A 19,497-nucleotide genomic window follows, 5' to 3' on the forward strand; every position below is an offset into this window, starting at 1 on the left:
GATTTAATATTTTAAAATTGTTTCATAATGATTATATTTAATCTCATTAAAACTATTTTTCTCAATATATACAACAAATTTTCATTTATTTATTTCTAAATTTTTCAAGGATTAGAAAAGTTCTTGGCAACAATTTTATGCTGATATATGGTACATAACATCTAAAATTATAGCTTAAAAGGATTGTCACAAATTAATGTTCTTGCTAGCTTGTTGTTTTATACAAGTGGATTGAACATAAATATTAAATGTTTTTTTTTTTAATTTATTTATTATATCCTTAATTTTTTTAGTTGTCCTGTACTTCATTTTTAATCATTAGTAAATTTATTATCATCATTTTTTTTATATGAAATTCATAATAAAATACGTATCAATTCATCAAAACTCATTTCATTTCATATCTATTAGCTTTTAATATTATCCATACACATATTAATTCAACAAACCCATAAATTATTATAAATCCTAACATTTTCAATAACTAATTATAAAAAATAAAACTAAAATTATATAATGAAACAAATAAAAAAATAACACAGCTTTATATTAGTTTTGATTAACTCTTTTTTTATTATATTATGTTTTGATTTAGCTGTTAAATCTTTATATTTTATTTCATTTGAATGTTTGATTTATCTACTATTAATTTATATAAATTATGTAAAAAAGTAACATAGCTTTATACCATGAAATAGTTAAGCTCCATCCTTGAGGTGTCTGAGCCACACGTTTATAGCCTATGCTTCTCTGGCTATGGAGGGTTGCTAATTGGGAGGGGGAGGGGGCAATTGCCCCCTCTTGCCCCTACGTGGCTTCGCAACTGGATCGGGGGAAAATTGTTCTAATGAGACCATCATGGCCAAATGTCAAGAAATTTCATTTGGTTTGATATTTTGATAATAGTTATTTTTTAAAATAATTTTTATTTAAAAATATATTAAAAAAACTAAAAAATAGTTTTGTTATGAATGAAAAGGAGTCGACGCACATCCGGGAAAATTTGTTTTAATTAATGAGATCATTATGGCCAAACGTCAAGCAACTTGATCCATTTGATAAAATTTTTATAGCAATTATTTTTAAAAAATATATATTAAATTAATATTTCTAATAAAAATTTAAAATTTATTTTTAATATCAACACATAAAAAAATTAAAAAACATTTTTAAAATATATAAACAAAACAAAAGAAAGGTAGACTAAAAAACACGGCAGTGGAATGACTAAAGAATTCTAATTGCGGTCTTGTCAGGTAATTTGAAGATAATATCACGTGGAGTAGCTGATAAAATCAGCTAATCGGGTCTTCGTGTTCGTTTTCTAGAGGTGCCTTGAATTTTTCATGGAAAGGAGATACTGTTATATATATATATATATATGGAATTATATATTTTTAGCACACGAGTACAATATATAGTATTTAATTATCCCTCTTGGATGGATAATTAATCAACGACTTTCCGAGAGTGCTATTTTTTACCGATAGTAATAGAGAGGTCCATTGAAACCCACATCTATGAATACAATTAAGTGTGAATTAAGAAAGATTTCTACTTGTAAAAGCGAAGAGCGGGACAGGAGTTGAATAGCCTTGCAAACACGATGGCCGACGGAGACGCATCGTACCCACATATATTTATATCTTGTATTTATTATTTTGTCATTATTTTATTACATGTATTTTTTTTGTATTTATTGTTTTTTTTCCTTTTTGATCATACTTGTTACTTACAATCAGTTTTCCATATGCGATTAATGATTTGTTAACTTTTCTGGCTGCTTGGGAAGTCATGTCACTGTTAACGTCTCTGGTCACCGGTGGCTGCCGACAATTACGTGAGATAAAGGAATCACGATTATTAAAGGGAGATTAAACTTAAGATCAAAGTTAAAGATTAAAGACAAGAGAAGACGTTCATTTCTGGAGGTTTCTGTGGAAATTGAGGGTTCTGCTATTAGGGCGATTTCTTTTCAGATTGTTTTCATTCTATTGCCGTTTCTCAGAATAGAAGCTTCATTATGCTAGTAAGGACGCTTGCCAGCGATGTCGACGGGCGGGTCACAGGCGGGATAAATGACCGGACCTCAATTATTGCATCTCGCTTCAGCACAACCTAAACGATGCAAGATGCGCAAGACCACGTTAATACAAGCCATGTACTCTTGTTCGACGTATGAACTAGATTTGTAATCGTTTCTAACCACAAATTCACAGCATCTATGGCTGTCAAGTCAGCACTATTAGCAGCCATGTAGTTAGTCAAAATGAATAGATTACGTTTCTAACCACAATGGACTATCTATGGTCCATCAACGAGCAATGTGAGAAGATTATGATCAAAAGTTGTGGACTAAAATAGTCCCTTCATTCCTTTTAATAAGTCCTAGCAATACTAGCAGTCAAAACATTACGTGTCATCTAATAAAGAAATTTAAGTGCAATGGCACCCCAAATTAATTGTAGCTAGTAGTTACGTCAGGCTCACTACTGTAGATACATAAAGTTGTCTTGGTGCAAATTTCCAGCCATGTAGTTAGTCAAAATGGTGTCCATATGAATAGATATTGATAACAAAATATCCCATGCCACCATTAAAAGATTTGTATATAGGTCTGCATGACTTGTATACCTGACTCTTATGTTATTTTGATGTTGTTTTAAATAATTCAAGTAGTTTAAAAATAAAATTTATGTACCTGTAAAAGTATATATATATATATATATATATATATATATATATATATATTGACTTTCTAATATTTAAATAAGTATCTTTCTAAGAGAAAATAAAATAATATTTTAAGGAGACTTTAAAAATAAATATGCACTAAAGAACAAAGATTGTGCTTCTGCTTTTTTCAAGGATTCAATGGGTTTTATAGCCTACGATCAATCCTTACTTTTTGATGGAGAAGAGGACTAAAAAGTTATATTTCCCTAATAGCATTAAACATCTTTTATGTATGCAAGAGGGAAAATATCTCTGACTCATCAAGAGAAAAATCTCTGACTCATTAGAATCTTGTAGTCCTGCATGAAGTCTACTAAGATTACTAGAGTCATACATACTTGGGGTTAACATTTAACTGAGCTCGAGAATAATAATTTTAGCATCTCATTAGACTCATATATGCATGGGCTCAGCATTTGGCTAAGCCCAAGGATGTTGGGTCTAGTAACTTATCAGACTCGTATATGTTTGGACTCAATGCTTCGTTAAGTATAGGGTGTTGGTTATAATAGCTTGTCAGACCCATATAAGCATAGGTTAAGTGCTAAGTCTAAGAGCGCTTGATCTGACACCTCCTAGACCCATATATAACTAGGCTCAGTGTTTGGATGAGCCCAAAATTATTAAATCTAGCAAATCACTACACCCATATATATATGAGCTCAACACTTGGTTGAGCCCAAAGATGTTAGGTTTGGTAGCTCACTAGACTCTTATATGCTTGATCTCATTGTTTGGACGATCCCAATGATGTTAGGTTATCACTCTACCTTTGATTCTTTTAAATGAGGATCCAGGTAAAAATAAAACATATTGATCCATCAATAGCCCCCCTAAATATTTACTTATTTAATACACAACAATTTTTAAAAGTTTATTAGTAGTAAGCAAGAGTCTTTTTACCATTTCTATAAGTTTTTTCTGTCTCATATAGAACTATTAGGATTATTATGGCTAGGTGACTTGTCTTTATTGAAGGTATCATTTGGAAAACAACACAACAACTTGTATTTAATACAGTAATTAAATGGATTTCTGGAGATCTAAGATGACATAAAAGGTCAGCCATCTAATGGTATGGGTAAAAAGTTATTTCTTTTATAACCTTATCCATTCATGCTCCCAACTTTTCTTTTGCTTTTACTCTTTGTAACTTCTAAGAAATAATTTTGTGAAAGAATCCTAAGCCAATCTCGTTGTAGTCTGAGAAGAAAACCATCACCTTGGGTATTTTCCATCAGAAACTTTTTTTTTCTTCTTTACTTTGAATATAGAAATAAACAAAAAAAAGTCAGATTTATCCCTAGAAGTAGGGATGTTATTACCTTTGATGAGGATTTCAGGTTCCAACCTGAGACTAAAAAAAGTAGCATGGGGTAGGGGTCCATCATATTAGGCCTCAAAACTAAATAGAGTGGTACCCCGACGTCCTCCTTTGATGAGGAGGAAGTAGCTCTCCCCTCAAAAGAACTTTTTCTCCTGCCACTAACAAGGAATTTCAAGAGAGAGGGGGGTTGCCTCAAACCTCTAAAAATGATGTTCCTAATACATTAGGTGGAAAGGATATAAAGTTTATTACTTACTTGGAACCAAGAAAGAATATAGCTCAAATTTCTAATTAGGCTAAGCGTATCAGCCGATAGACTTTGGGCTTTGCTTGGGGTCAATTTGAAATTACATCCCTATTTTACAGGTATGCATTAGGGTATTCCTTCTCCCTATAGTTAGGTTTAGACCAGTTGCACCCTAATGGGTTGATAACCTTGTTTATCTTTGATAAGTTTTTTAAGCTTGTCGGAATCGAGCCTACAATTAATGTCTTTAGAAATTGTTACTACTTGGTCATTACCACTGATTATAGCAATGTGCATTGGTTTTACACCTTTGCCAATAGACCTACATGAAAGAACTCTGGTAAGAAAGCTTGTGCATGTCAAGAAATTAAAGTGTAGATGCGTTGATTATAAGGTATAGCAGGTTAGTTAGTCCTAAAGGTGGAATGTAACAGTTATAGGGCTATTCCTGTTACTGGAGGGTTCCTTCCTTGATGTAAACAACAAGCTTCGTTTGAGGTTGGATAAGGAGAAAATATGTGTTCTAATGGCCTCGACCTCGATTGAGTATAAAGTCAATAAAATAGCCAAAATGATATTATTAGTCTACATTACGAAGTATGCAACTTCCTTATACTTTGTTTTATATGTATTTAGGTTTATTGCTGACTTCTTTTTTGTGTAGAACTAACAGCTTAAGGAGAAAAAGAAACTTTAGCGAGGTCTGTAAAGACTTTACAAAGTAAGTCTCTGTCTCTTGATTTTTTTTTCTGTGTATCTAAGTGTATTGCTGACTTCTTTTTTATGTAGAACTAATAGCTAAAGGAGAAGGAGAAACTTAAGTAAGGTCTATAAAGAGTTCACAAATAAAGTCTTCGTTTCTTTATGTAGAACTAATAGCTAAAGCTCAAAGATGTTGGGTCTGGCAACTTGGTCTGATAGCTCGTCAAACCTATATATATTTGGGTCCAATGCTTGGCTAAACTCAAAGGTGTTGGGTCTGCCAACTCGTTATACCCGTATATACTTGAGCTCAATGCTTGGCTTAGCCCAACAATGCTGGGTTTAGCAACTCCTCAGACCCGTATATGCTTGGGATCAACACTTGGTTGAGCCCAAAGGTGCTGAGTCTAGGTATATACTTCGGATTAGTGTTTGGCTAAGCTCGGAAATATTGAGTTTAACAGCTTGTCAGACTCATATATGATTGTGTTTAGCACTTCGATGCGCTTAGGTTATAACTTTGCTTTTAGTTCCTTTAAATAAGAATCCTGGTAAAAGTAAATCATGTTACATAAATCACCTTTAATTTATGCCAAAAATAGCTAATGTAATTAATGCCAATAGTGAATTCTAGTCGAAGCCATAGTTTGCCTTCTCATCAACCCACATTTCCACAGCATCTGTACCAGAAAGGTCTCCGCTGCTCCATGCAAAGTCCTCTTTATTTATATTGAGTGGCCCGCTCTTATGTTTTCCCTTGTCACTGCCCGCCTGTAATATTCTTGTTTTTTCAAATTTTTATTCCACAAATCACGCCGCTTCCATTGTTTTTCATCATCCATGATTGCGTCAGCAACATGACACCATCTCTTTCTTTCTTTTCTTTTCCTCGAGAGATTAAAGAACTGGTAGTTGATTTTTCTATTGAAATGCAATCCTCCAAGAAAATTAAAAAAAAAAAATCTTCTACCAAACGCATAAACAGTGATATAAAAAGTGGATTGACATGAATACAGGGGAAAATTGGCTTAATCTTTGAAGGACAGGTCTTCTCTTAGGATATTAAAATTCAAATTAATTCCATACGGAATTAAACTCTCGCGTAATCTTCAGTTTTGGCAAACTGGCCTTAGCATAATGACAGTAAAAAATCAGTTTTTAGATGGCGAAACAATTCGAAAATAGAGAAAAAGTGTGCGTGTAACATGCCCATTAAAAGTTGACACGTTCGACAATATCCAAACTTGTTATTATCTTATGATCACGAGAATGACCCCAAAAGAAAAAAAAAAAAAGAAAAAAAAAAGTAGAGCTTTGTTAAGGTCAAGCATGTGTTGGCTGCATTCTATCAAAATAATGTGCCGTGTAACATGGGAGGAACGTTCAAGGAAATAGTTGGCCCGATGAAGCTATGACTACTTCTTCTTCTTCTTTTATGAGTAGAAAATTCTTGCTATAGTGATAATAAGTGTGTTTGTATTTCATGTAGTTTTTGTGGTTGTGATTTAAACTGAAAACAAATTAAAACTAGTTGAGTGACCCTCTCCAGGAGCACTCTCATTTTTCATATGATAAGGTATGAATCAAAATTCTACACAATGAACTCAGCAGTTACTTTGATTTTATTCTCTTCTGCCTACGTCTAAAAGGAGTGGGAAGAACAAGAAAACAAAAACTCTTTCATTATCCTTCCAAAATACGAATTTATTAGGTACATAAAATACCAAGATAAGAACTAAACTAAACCTAGTTGATTGGCAGCATAAGAGAAAAAAATTATTTCAATTTCCTTAGCAGAGGAGAGAAATTCAGATGTTATCAACTGCCTTTCGTCGTCTTAACAATGGTTGCAGCCACGACGGAGACATCATGCACACCTCTATTCACGTCAGAAAGGGGCGACCTGCATCTGGTTGTGAATTCTTTTTCACTTGGCCTGGCCTCAACAGCAGCATATATAGTTGCCAGCAGGAGGATCATAGTTGCAGCTGATCAATGGAGATTCTCGCCGTAAGGCCCACGAGAGAGTGCGATTCTGCAATCACTCTACTGTATATCAGTATAGTTCTGTGCATATGAGTGAGCATTAATGTAGTCTTGAGGTGAATCTTGAGAGAGTGCCACATTATCGTCCCAACTCATAGGTCCAACACCAACCTCTGCACGAGCAGCATTGTGAGCATTAATGTAGTCTTGAGGTGAATCTTGAGAGCGGGAAACAGGGAATAGTAAGGCTAAGGCAATGAGACAAGCAATTGCTAAAGAATTTTCGCTAATCTCCATACCGGGCAATGACTAAAAACTGGGATGGCAGTATAAAACGTATACATAACGTCTCTGTGCTGAAAATTATATGATCAATGGCAGGATGTTCAAACGAAAGCTTTCTATTACACCGCCCATGGATTTACAAGGAAGATTGCGGTCAACTTCGTTTAATCTGAAGGCGATCAGATAAACTCAAATTGGTCCAAGGGTGAGATGTTGAAGTTTCACTTACATAATAATGCTTCTTATCCCTTTGCTTTCTTGCAAGTATTGTCTTCTAGCCATCAATAATTTTCTCCTTTATTGGAAAGGTCAAAATTCTTTCTTCTGACTAAAATTAAAGGCAAACCTCAAAAATGACACCAGCTACTATATTAATATTAATTTGTATCTTTTATATATATATATATATATATATATATATATATATATATATATATATCAATTTTATTGTTAACTAATTTTTATTTCTCAATTATTAGAATTATATAACAAAACTTCTTAAGTTCTTTATGAGACGATATTATTATTAATTTTTTTTGCAAAACAACAATAACGTGGATAGAATCCATGATAAGAATACATGGATGAAAAGACTTAATTAAGAATTTTTGAAACAATATGGAGGACAAAATTAATACAAAGTTTTTTTTTCGGATTTGTCATAAAAATTTAATAATTAGGTAGATACAAAAAGACTTTCCAGCAAAGAAAAAAGTGTCATAATAACATCTACGAAAAAATAGTGCCCTAATTCAAATATTAAGGTAATTTGTCTATCCTAATAAATGTTTTATTATCTTCATTTTTAATCTAATTATGGTCGTGATATAAAAATATCTAATTTAGAATTTCTTATTTATTTATTAAGAATATGTTATGTTGACCTCACAATCATGGTTGTCACTATACGGATCATGTGCTCTCCTACTTTAGTCGTCTAATCGTCTTCATTTTCATTCATCCATTTTCATAATGAAATAATATCCATTTTTTTCATGATAGTGCGGTTCAAAATAGTAGCTGAATTTTCTCTTATTAGCTCGACCGTAAAAGAATTCAACATAATTAAAAAATAATAATTTAAGCTAAACAAATCATTTAAATTTTTATTTGATATTATAGCAATGATTATCTCAATACGGGGAGGCTTGATGGAGATTTAAGGGATGTTGGGAGGAATATATCTCTCCTTTTCCCTATGAAGTATTAGATAATTGAAACTTCATTTTCCAGAGAAATTGAAGTGAATATTATTGCACCATAATATCGTTTGATATAATTAGTCGCGGAAATACATCGTTTCCATTTTACTATCATTGGCCAAATGAGATGGCTTATTTATCACGCACGCATTCCTGCATGCCAAACCCTAGAGTCACAGCTCTAGTAAGGACGCTGGCCAACGTAGTTGCCGGGGGGAGCATAGTTGCAACTGATGACTGTACCGCCATTGCTGCACCTCGCCTTAGCACAACCTAAACGAACCGAGTTGCGCCAAACCACCTGAGTATAATGCCTGCATTCTCCACCAACACATGAATTGGACTTGTAATCATACTTTGGTTTCTCATCAACCCACATTTTCACGGCAGCGCTGCCTGTAAGATCACCACTACCACCTGCAAGGTTCTCGCCGTAAGGCCCACCAGAATGCACAAGTCTGCAATCGCCCGTGAGCCGTTTAATATAGTTACTTGCATAAGCTGCCACGTTAGTGTCCCACACAATATTTCCAACGCCTACCTGTGCACGAGCATTATTGTGGGCATTGACGTAGTCTTGTGGGGAGTCTTGGGCAAGGGATAGAGGGATTATTATAGCCAAGGCAAAAAGAAAAGCAATTGCTAGTGAATTCTTGGAGATTTCCATGTTGTGTTTTTTTTCCTTTTCCAAGCGGGATGTGAAATAGTTTTGTTATGAATGATAAAGAGTGGACGCATCTATATATAGGGTCTGGGGAAAATTGTTCTAATGAGACCATCATGGCGGCTTTGATATTTTGATAATAGTTATTTTATAAAATATTTTTAATTGAGAATATATTAAATTAATATATTAAAAAAATTAAAAAATAGTTTTGTTATGAATGAAAAGGAGAGGAGTCGACGTGGGCCCAGGAAAAATTGTTTTAATTAATGAGACCTTCATGGCCAAATGTCAAGCAACTTGATCCGTTTGATAAATTTTTCATAATAGTTATTTTTAAAAAATATTTTTTTGTTTTAAAAATATATTAAATTAATATTTTTAATAAAAATTTAAAATTTATTTTTAATATCAATATAAAAATATTTAAAAATATATTTTTAAAAATACACAAATAAACAAGCTATTACTCAAACACCACCACAGTGGAATGACTAAAGAATTCTAATTGCGGTCTTGTCAGGTAATTTGAAGATAATATCACGTGGAGTAGCTGATAAAATCAGCTAATCGGGTCTTGATGTTCGTTTTCTAGAGGTGCCTTTAATTTTTCATAGAAAGGAGATATTGTTATATATATATATATATATATATATGGAATTATTATTTTAGCACACGAGTACAATATATAGTATTTAATTATCCCTCTTGGATGGATAATTAATCAACGACTTTCCGAGAGTGCTATTTTTTACCGATAGTAATAGAGAGATCCATTGAAACCCACATCTATGAATACAATTAAGTGTGAATTAAGAAAGATTTCTACTTGTAAAAGCGAAGACCGGGGCAGGAGTTGAATAGCCTTGCAAACACGATGGCCGACGGAGACGCATCGTACCCACATATATTTATATCTTGTATTTATTATTTTGTCATTATTTTATTACATGTATTTTTTTTTGTATTTATTGTTTTTTTTTTTTCATTTTTGATAATACTTGTTACTTACGATCAGTTTTACATATGCGATTAATGATTTGTTAACTTTCTGGCTGCTTGGGAAGTCATGTCACTGTTAACGTCTCTGGTCACCGGTGGCTGCCGACAATTACGTGAGATAAACGAATCACGATTATTAAAGGGAGATGTAAACTTAAGGTCAAAGTTAAAGATTAAGAGTCTATTTTTTTAATAATATATTTTAAATACAAAAACAAATAGGACCTACAGACAGGAGAAGACGTTCATTTCTGGAGGTTTATGTGGAAATTGAGGGTTCTGCTATTAGGACGATTTCTTTTTAGATTGTTTTCATTCTATGGCACCCCATATTAATTGTAGCTAGCAGTTACGTCTAGCTCACTACTGTAGGTACATAAAGTTGTCTTGGTGCAAATTTCCAGCCATGTAGTTAGTCAAAATGGTATCCATATGAATAGATATTGATAACAAAATATTCCATGCCACCATTAAAAGATTAGTATATAGGTCTGCATGACTTGTATACCTGACTCTTATGTTATTTTGATGTTGTTTTAAAATTTTCAAGTAGTTTAAAAATAAATTTTATGTATTTTATAATCACATAATTTCTTAGTTTTAGTAATATGATCCATTTTTTCTAGCCATGGTGACTGGTGCTTGGTGCCTAGTAAGCCAAGGTAACTGATTGTTGATACCTGTAAAAGGTTTTTTTTTTTTTTTTTGTAGATTTAGGAACTTTCTGATATTTAAATATCTTTCTAAAAGAAAATAAAATAATATTTTAAGGAGACTTTAAAAATAAATACACACTAAAGAATAAAGATTGTGATTCTGCTTCTTTTAAGGATTCAATGGGACTTGTAGCCTACGATCGATCGTTACTTTTTGATGGAGAAGAGGACTAAAAAGTTATATTTCCTTGATAGCATTAAACATCTTTTATGTATGCAAGAGGGAAAATATATCTGACTCATCAAGGGAAAAATCTCCGACTCATTAGAATCTTGTAGTCCAACATGAAGTCTACTAAGATTACTAGAGTCATACATAGTTGGGCTTAAAATTTAACTGAGTCCGAGAATAGTGGTTTTGGCATCTCATTAGACTCATATATGCATAGGCTCAGCACTTGGCTAAGCCCAAGGATGTTGGGTCTAGTAACTTGGTTGAGCCCAAGGATGTTAGGTTTGGTAGCTCACTAAACCCATATATGCTTGATCTCGTTGTTTGGATGAGCCCAAAGATGTTAGGTTATCACCCTGCCTTTGATTCTTTTAAATTAGAATCCAGGTAAAAATAAAACATATTGATCCATTAATAGCCCATCAAACATTTACATATTTAATACACAAAGATTTTTAAAAGTTTATCAGTGGTAAATGAGAGTTTTTTTACCATTTCTATAAGATTTTTCTGTCCCATATAGAGATGTTGGGATTCTTGTGACCAGGTGACTTGTCTTTATTCAAGGTATCATTTAGGAAACAAAATGGCAACTTGTATTTAATACAGTAATTACGTGGATTTTTGGAGATCTAAGATGACATAAAAGGTCAGTCATCTAACTGTATCGGTAAAAAGTTATTTCTTTTATAACCTTATCCATTTGTGCTACCAACTTTTCTTTTTCTTTTACTCTTCGTAACTTCTAAGAAATAAATTTGTGAAAGAATCCTAAGCCAATCTCGCTCTAATCTGATATAAAAACCATCACTTTGAGTATTTTCTATCATAAACTTCTTTTTTTCTTCTTTACTTTGAACATAGAAATAAACCAAAAAAAAGTCAAATTTATTCCTAGAAGTAGGGATGTTGTTGCCTTTGATGAGGATTTCAGGTTCCAACCTGAGACTAAAAGAAGTCGTATGGGGCAGGGGTCCATCATATTGGGCCTCAAAACTAAAAAGGGCGATACCTTGACGTCCACCTCTGGTAAGACGGAAGTAGCTCTCCACTCAAGAGAAGTTTTTCTCCTGCCACTAACAAGGAATCTCAAGAGAGAAAGGGGGTTGCCTCAAACCCCTAAGTGATAAAAAGTTTATTACTTACTTGCAGCCAAGAGAGAATATAGCTCAAATGTCTAATCAAACTAAACGTATCAATCGATAGACCTTGGGCTTTGCCTGGGGTCAATTTGAAATTACATCCCTATTTTACATGTATGCATTAAGGTATTCCTTCTCCCTCTAATTAGGTTTAGACCAGTTGCACCCTAATGGATAGATAACCTTGTTTATCTTTGATAAGTTTTTTAAGCTTTTCGGAATCGAGCCTACAATTAATGTCTTTAGAAATTATTACTATTTGATCGTTGGCACCAATTATAGGTGCATTGGTTTTACACCTTCGCCAATAGACCTATTAGATCTATGAAAGAACTCTGGTTAGAAAGCTCGTGCATGTCAAGAAATTGAAGTGTAGGTAGGCTGATTATAAGGTATAGCAGGTTAGTTAGTCCTAAAGGTGGAATGTAACAATTATAGGGTTATTCATGTTATTGGAGGGTTCCTTCCTTGATGTAAACAGCAAGCTTCATTTGAGCTCGGATAAAGAGAAAATATGTGTTACAATGGCATTGACCTCGACTAAGTATAAAGTCAATAAAATAGCCAAAAGGATATTATCAACCCACATTACGAAGTATGCAACTTCCTTATACTTTGTTTTCTATGTATCTAGGTTTATTGCTAACTTCTTTTTTTATGTAGAACTAACATCTAAGGAGAAAGAGAAACTATAGCAAGGTCTGTAAAGACTTTACAAAGTAAGTCTTTGTCTCTTGATTTTTTATTTTTTTTATTTATCTAAGTTTATTGCTGACTATTTTTTTTTTAATGTAGAACTAATAGCTAAAGGAGAATGATAAACTTAAGTAAGGTCTATAAAGAGTTCACAAAGAAAGTCGTTGTCTCTCGACGTGAGTGGAGGCAGAAATAAAGATGTGATAGAGGACAACCCCACCATTGTTAATGAACTCTCTGTTTCTAAAAAAAAACAACGATGGGAGTCAAGACTGCCGTAGAATAGGAAGATTGGGTCATTCATACTTCTCGAGTCGAAGGTCAAGTAGATTTGACTCCCTCTAATGTAATTACAGGAGTTGTTGCCAGTTTCAAAAGAAAAAAGGTCTCTACCCCAATGGAGACTGGTGTTCCATCCTCGATCATGGAGGCTCTGGTGATGGCATTCCCTCTACTTCAACTTATAACCTTGCCTATAAAGGTTGCAATAGTTGGGCCTTTTACTTGGGCTATTCCTGATAGCGTTTTCAATTTCCCTACCCTCATTATTGGTTGAGCTCCTTTCAATTTCCCTACCCTAACTAAGAAGGAGCAAGAACTTATGGAGGCCATTGTTGGTGGATGATCAAGAATTGAAGAGACTGGTCTTGAGGTGATGAAGACTACTAGAGAGGATCCTAACCATCCCTTTAAACATCTTAATGATGCATGGTGAGAGCTATAGTCATCATTTGACTTTAATATGAGAAATGAACTTAATGTAAAGGAACTTCTTGTTTCACCTTTTAGTTTGGTTTCACAACCATTGTTCTTAACACTTGTAGCTTAAAACAAAGTTTATGTATTGGATAATTGGTTAATCTCTTAGTTCTAGAAATATGATTCATTCTTTCTAGCTAAGGTGGCTGATGGCTAGTGTTTGGTAAGCCAAGATAACTATTGGTAGGTACTTGCAAAAGATTTCTTTTAATGGATTTGGGGACTCTATGATGCTTAAGTATTTTCTTGAGAGAAAATGCAATAATATTTTAAAGAAACACTAAAAATAAATATACAGTAAAGAATAGAGATTGTAAACCTGCTTCTTGTAAGGATTCAATAGGTCTTTATAGCCCATGATTCTTACCCTTTGGTAGATAGGAGGATTGAAAAGTTATATTTCTCCGATAGCATTAAACATCTCTTATATTTTCAAGAGAAAATATATCTGACTCGTCAAAAGAAAAAATACGTTTGACTCATCAGAACCTTGTGGTCCATCATTAAGCCTAACAAGATTGTCAAAGTTAAACGTACTTGGGCTCAGTATTTGGCTGTGCTCAAGGATGTTAAGTCTGGCAACTCGGTCTGACAGCTCGTTAGATCTATATATGTTTGGGCTCAACGCTTGGCTAAACTCAAAGGTGTTGGGTCTAGCATTTCATCATACTTATATATACTTGAGCTCAATGCTTGGCTTAGCCCAACAATGTTGGGTCTATCAACTCGTCAAATCCGTATATCCTTTGGATCAACACTTAATTGAACCCAAGGGTGCTGAGTCTAGGTATATACTTGGAATCAATATTTGACTAAATCTAAAAATATTAAATTTAGCAACTTGTCAGATTAATATATGATTGAGTTCAATACTTAGATGCGTTTAGGTTATCACTTTGCTTTTAGTTCCCTTAAAAAAGAATCCTTGGTAAAAGTAAATCATGTTACATAAATCACCTTTAATATATGCCAAAAATAACTAATGTATTTAATGCCAATAGTGAATTCGAGTTGAAGCCATAGTTTGCCTTCTCATCAACCCACATTTCCACAGCATCTGTACCAGAAAGGTCTCAATTTATTAATATCGAGTGGCCCTTCCTTGTGTTTTCCCTTGTCACTGCCCGCCTGTATTCTTGTTTTTTCAAATTTTTATTCCACAAATCACGCCGCTTCCATTGTTTATCATCATCCATGATTGCGTCAACAACATGACACCATCTTTTTCTTTATTTTCTTTTCCTCCAGAGATTAATTAAAGAACAGGTAGTTGATTTTTCTATTGAAATGCAATCCTCCAAGAAAATTAAAAGAAATCTCTTACCAAACGCATAAAGAGTGATATAAAAAGTGGATTAACATGATCATACAGGGGAAAGTGTGCGTGTAACATGCCCTTTAAAAGCTGACACGTCCGACAATATCTTATCATCACGAGTCATGACCCCAAAAGAAAAAAAAAAAAAAAAAAAAAAAAGTTGAGTCAAGCATGTGTTGGCTGCTTTCCATGAAAATAATTTTTTTATAAAAAAAAAGTGCCGTGTAACCATGGATTAATATGGTAGGAACGTTCAAGGAAAACGGTGGCCCGATGAAGCTATGACTACTTCTTTTTTTAGGAGTAGAAAATTCTTGATGATAATAAGTGTTTATTTTGTATAGTATTTAATTTTTGTGGTTGTGATTTAAAAAATTATAAATTATAATTTTTTATAATCAAGATTTTAAGATAAAATTCTTAGTAGAATTCTTGTAAATTATAATATGTATTAATTAATTAAATACTTTTAAAATTATAGTTGAAATGAAATATAATTTCGACGACACTCACCACTGTAATGGATGCTCAAACCACTCCAATTCTGCTGTTATTTAACTAAGTTAATATATATATATATATATATATATATATATATATATATATATATATATATATATATATCTTAATTCGTTCTATTTCTAGATAACTTCAATATTATTCTTCCCCGTCACTACAGCTAATTATTTTTTTTTCTTATGAATTGACTTCGATTCTTGACTATTTGGTTTTTTAATATTTGTGTCACGGTGCATCTGGATAATATGTACAAACTTTTCGTGTATGGGTGTGTTTTGGGTATTTCTTATAAATTATTTTTATTTAAAAATATTTTTAAAATTTAAAATTTTATTTTTAATATTAGTACATCAAAATTATTAAAAAATATTAAAATAATATTTTTAAAAATATATAAAAATAAAAAGCTATCATGTTTTAAGTATAACAGATCACACTTTCAAAAATCCAGCAAACGCATGATCAAATAATCTTTCTAAGAATGCTTAACATAGTTTTATTCGTTGAAAAGAAAAATCCCCTTAGTGATAAGTTTGTAACATAATTGATGTCCATCTTCCTTTCATAGTTATTAGACCTGACCGAGGTTGACCTGGTTAAAATATCAAGTCCCAGGTTACATAGATTAACCCAAATCGATCCGGAAAAATTTTAAAAAATTATATTTGAAGTTTTAATATTTCATATAAAAAAAATAAGAAACAATCCATATAAATAAAAACTAAACATGTTATAAATAATGACGTTTAAAATATTATTTCAAAATATTTTTTTATCTTAGATTAAAAAAGATACTATGTTCATATGTTATCTTTTTTAAGTTGAAGTATTTAAACCAAAAAGGTTTTTTATCCCACATTGAAAAAACTTTTTTTTTTCTTGTGAACAATAAGTATATATACTAAAAGGTTTCAAATCTTACATTGAAAAAATAAAACATTCTTCTTGTATTTATATAAGAAACTTTAACGAAAGTTAATAACTAATTAAAAAATATATATATATATAAAAAAAAAAAAGGTTTTGGCTAGGAGAGAAAACACATTTGGATAAAAAAAAAAAAAAAAAATGTCTCAACCGAGTTTTGTAGAGTCATCTGGGTCATGGGTCAACTTGGTTTTGCCTGGTTTTTACTCACCTCGATCGTTTATTTTACCTAAACTAGTTCAGCTACCCGGTTGACTTATCAGGCTAAGTCTAGTTTAATAACTATACTTCTTTCATTAGGAATAAAAACTCATTTTGAATCTCTTCTATGTAGAAAAAAGAAAATCTCCTCTTATTATTATTTTTTTTTAACATGTTCTAAATAAAAAGTTATAAATACGAGGTTGAAACTTGCGAGAAAATATTGTATGCTTCTGAAACCAAGTTCACGGTATCATAGCAAGATTTTCAGCAGTTAAAAAAGAATAGGAGCTCATTGTTTTCATAAAGGAGGCCTTTGAAGTCTTGCTGAGCTCATTTTTGTTAGGTCTAAATTTTTGTTTTCCGGGAAGCTTTGACAATTGACACTAAAGAAACTTTTGCATCTGCTTCGTGCCAAGAAAAAAAAAAAAAAAAAAAAAAAAGCATTAGGCTAATAAGATACAGTTTATCAGTCCCTGAAATAGGGGATTAGTTGATCGGAAAGCTCGGGAAGGAGGAGGACATTCCATAACTAATTCGCTAGCTAGTGGTCCTATAAAATCTCCTCTTTTTTTTTTTTTTATCAAATATAATAGATTAAAATAAAGCAGTTCTTGAAACTGGCAAATTATATATACACATGTACAAAATCAAAAGAAAAAAAAAAAAGCATGCTCTTATTCATCAAAAAATACAAAGAGACAGCTATTTAGAAAAAGAATCAAAAGTATCAATCAGTTAGCTAAGGAACTAAGGATCCAACAAATACTAGAAATAACCAACTGAAAAGAAGAACAATAAAAAAAATCCAACAACTGACACAATTTGCAGCTAAAACATAAAAAAAAGCATCAACAACTACTGAAAAACACAAGAGCTATTAATTGCAACCCATCAATAAAAGCAAGGTAAACTCAGCCTACATCTAATTGGGACTCATGAAAGTGAAATATTGTATAGAATAAAATTTGAAATTTTCTAAAGTCTTTATTAATACCCGAGCACTTTCTTTAAAATATTTACTTGTTTCTTTCTTTTTATATAAAGTAGACATCGATACTCTAAAAACCTCTTCCCATCCGAGCTTCAAGATTACTTTTTCTACACCTCGAACCACACACAGCATTATATAAAGTCGTTATGTTTGTGGCAATCCGCGGCCAGGACTATAAAATCCTTTTTTATTTATTTACGTGGATGTCCGAGTCAGCTTGTGTGCACCACGACTAATCCCACGGCTCACTGAACATCCTGCAAACCCAGTGAGCATGTAAGGCACCGCGGGGGTGATAGGCGTGCACAGTAAGGTTTGAACCCAGGATACAGAGAGAGGGAACAAGTCCCTTCAACCGCTGGTCAAGACTTAAAGTGCGCAAAAAATCCCATTTTTTTTCATCGACAGGTAGGGTGAATTCTAAGGTTCCTTGGCAAAGAAAACAGACCTTTCAAATTTGGGCCGAGAAATGGACAGAATCCCTACGTTCTTTGTCAACCAGCCGATTGGTCCACAGTCCAGCATGTCCAGGCCTCGTGACCATTAATAGACCCAAAGTTGATTCAGCCCAAGGAATTAGCCCATAATAACAAGTTGACATTATAGAACAAAAGGATCCTCGCTTAAAATTTGAATTTTAATGTATATATATTCTGATATTAAAAACAAATTTTAAAATATAAAAAATCTTATTTTAATATATTTATAAAATAATTTGAAACGCAACATCCACGCACTTTTAAACAGGACTCTTTTGGATACCATCCACCCTGCTAATATTAATAGCAACTAATTTTTTAACTTCTTTGATTTTTAGGTTTCCAAGTCTTTGTAGTTATCATGAATGCTCTTGTGCTACATTAAACTTAATTTTGAACCTTTTCTTTCTGCAGGAATTTAATAGTAATTTCTTTTTTTTTTAAGTTGTGTGCATGATGACCACATTAACTGCTCCTCTTCCCTTCAATGTTGATTAATCTGTTCTTACGATGCTCCATGGCTTCTGTTGTGAAAACAGTGATGACAGGGAGACTGTGATCGAAGTCTGGTGGTGATATCAACTGAAATAATGTTGGGTGTGGCCTTTCTCCCACAGATTTCATGTGTATTATGAAATGCTCAATTGGAGGCGAGTTTTCAGAAGGAAATCTTGTTCCCTATGGAAAATGAATATCCCTTTGAAAGAACGTCGGACTACAGCTCAGTGTTTTAAACATGGTATTGAAAATACACAAGCAGCCAGCATTGGTGGTGACATGATGACCAAGCTAAAAGAAATCTCAGAGAAGATGATCCAAGGCCCACCATTTCACATGGTTTGGGTGATCCCTCTTGTTTCCAGTAGCCTCTTGTTTCCAGTAGCTGAAGATGCGATTGTCGATGCCATTGTTCTGCTAAATTCATTTCTTGTGGTTCTTTAGGTGGTAATTTTCCTGCAAGGAGTTAGGTTTTGGCAAGTCTTGATCATGATCTTTCTACGACATGTTTGTTGATTGACATTTATGAATATATACACATTAAGAATTGAGACATGTTATTCACCTAAGAGTCTAGAACTCGTTGAAATCCACGTAGTAGAACTCAGCGTATAGCACAAACACATCTTGAGCCTTCTCTAAGGTTTTATTTGTTTACTGAAAGTAAATTTCAAGAAAATATTTCCGATGTTTTGTAATATAATAAAAAATAAATTAGAAAATATTTTCTAGTATTTAGTTATGTCATTGAAAATGATCTAGAAAACAACTTATTAATATTTTATTTTTCTCAAGTTTATTAAAATAATGAGGAACAAATCTTACAAATTAAAAAGTTGAATGAGAATGAAATTGAAAAAAAATATAATTTTATAAATTATCTCAAATAAAATAAAAAATAATCAAAATAATAGAGATCAAATTA

At 32.7% G+C, this 19,497-nt stretch overlaps 1 protein-coding gene across 1 annotated transcript; it reads right to left on the minus strand.

Moving 5' to 3' along the window:
- Positions 1 to 8,494: 8,494 nt before the first annotated feature.
- On the minus strand, positions 8,495 to 9,206 carry LOC118051894 (pathogenesis-related protein 1). The gene has a single exon (XM_035062665.2). It carries the CDS (start codon positions 9,150 to 9,152, stop codon positions 8,667 to 8,669), a length of 486 nt encoding a protein of 161 aa, XP_034918556.1. The 5' UTR covers positions 9,153 to 9,206; the 3' UTR covers positions 8,495 to 8,666.
- Positions 9,207 to 19,497: the final 10,291 nt, after the last annotated feature.

This window comes from Populus alba, chromosome 11 (genome assembly GCF_005239225.2).
Source record: "Populus alba chromosome 11, ASM523922v2, whole genome shotgun sequence".
Lineage (NCBI taxonomy): Eukaryota > Viridiplantae > Streptophyta > Magnoliopsida > Malpighiales > Salicaceae > Populus > Populus alba.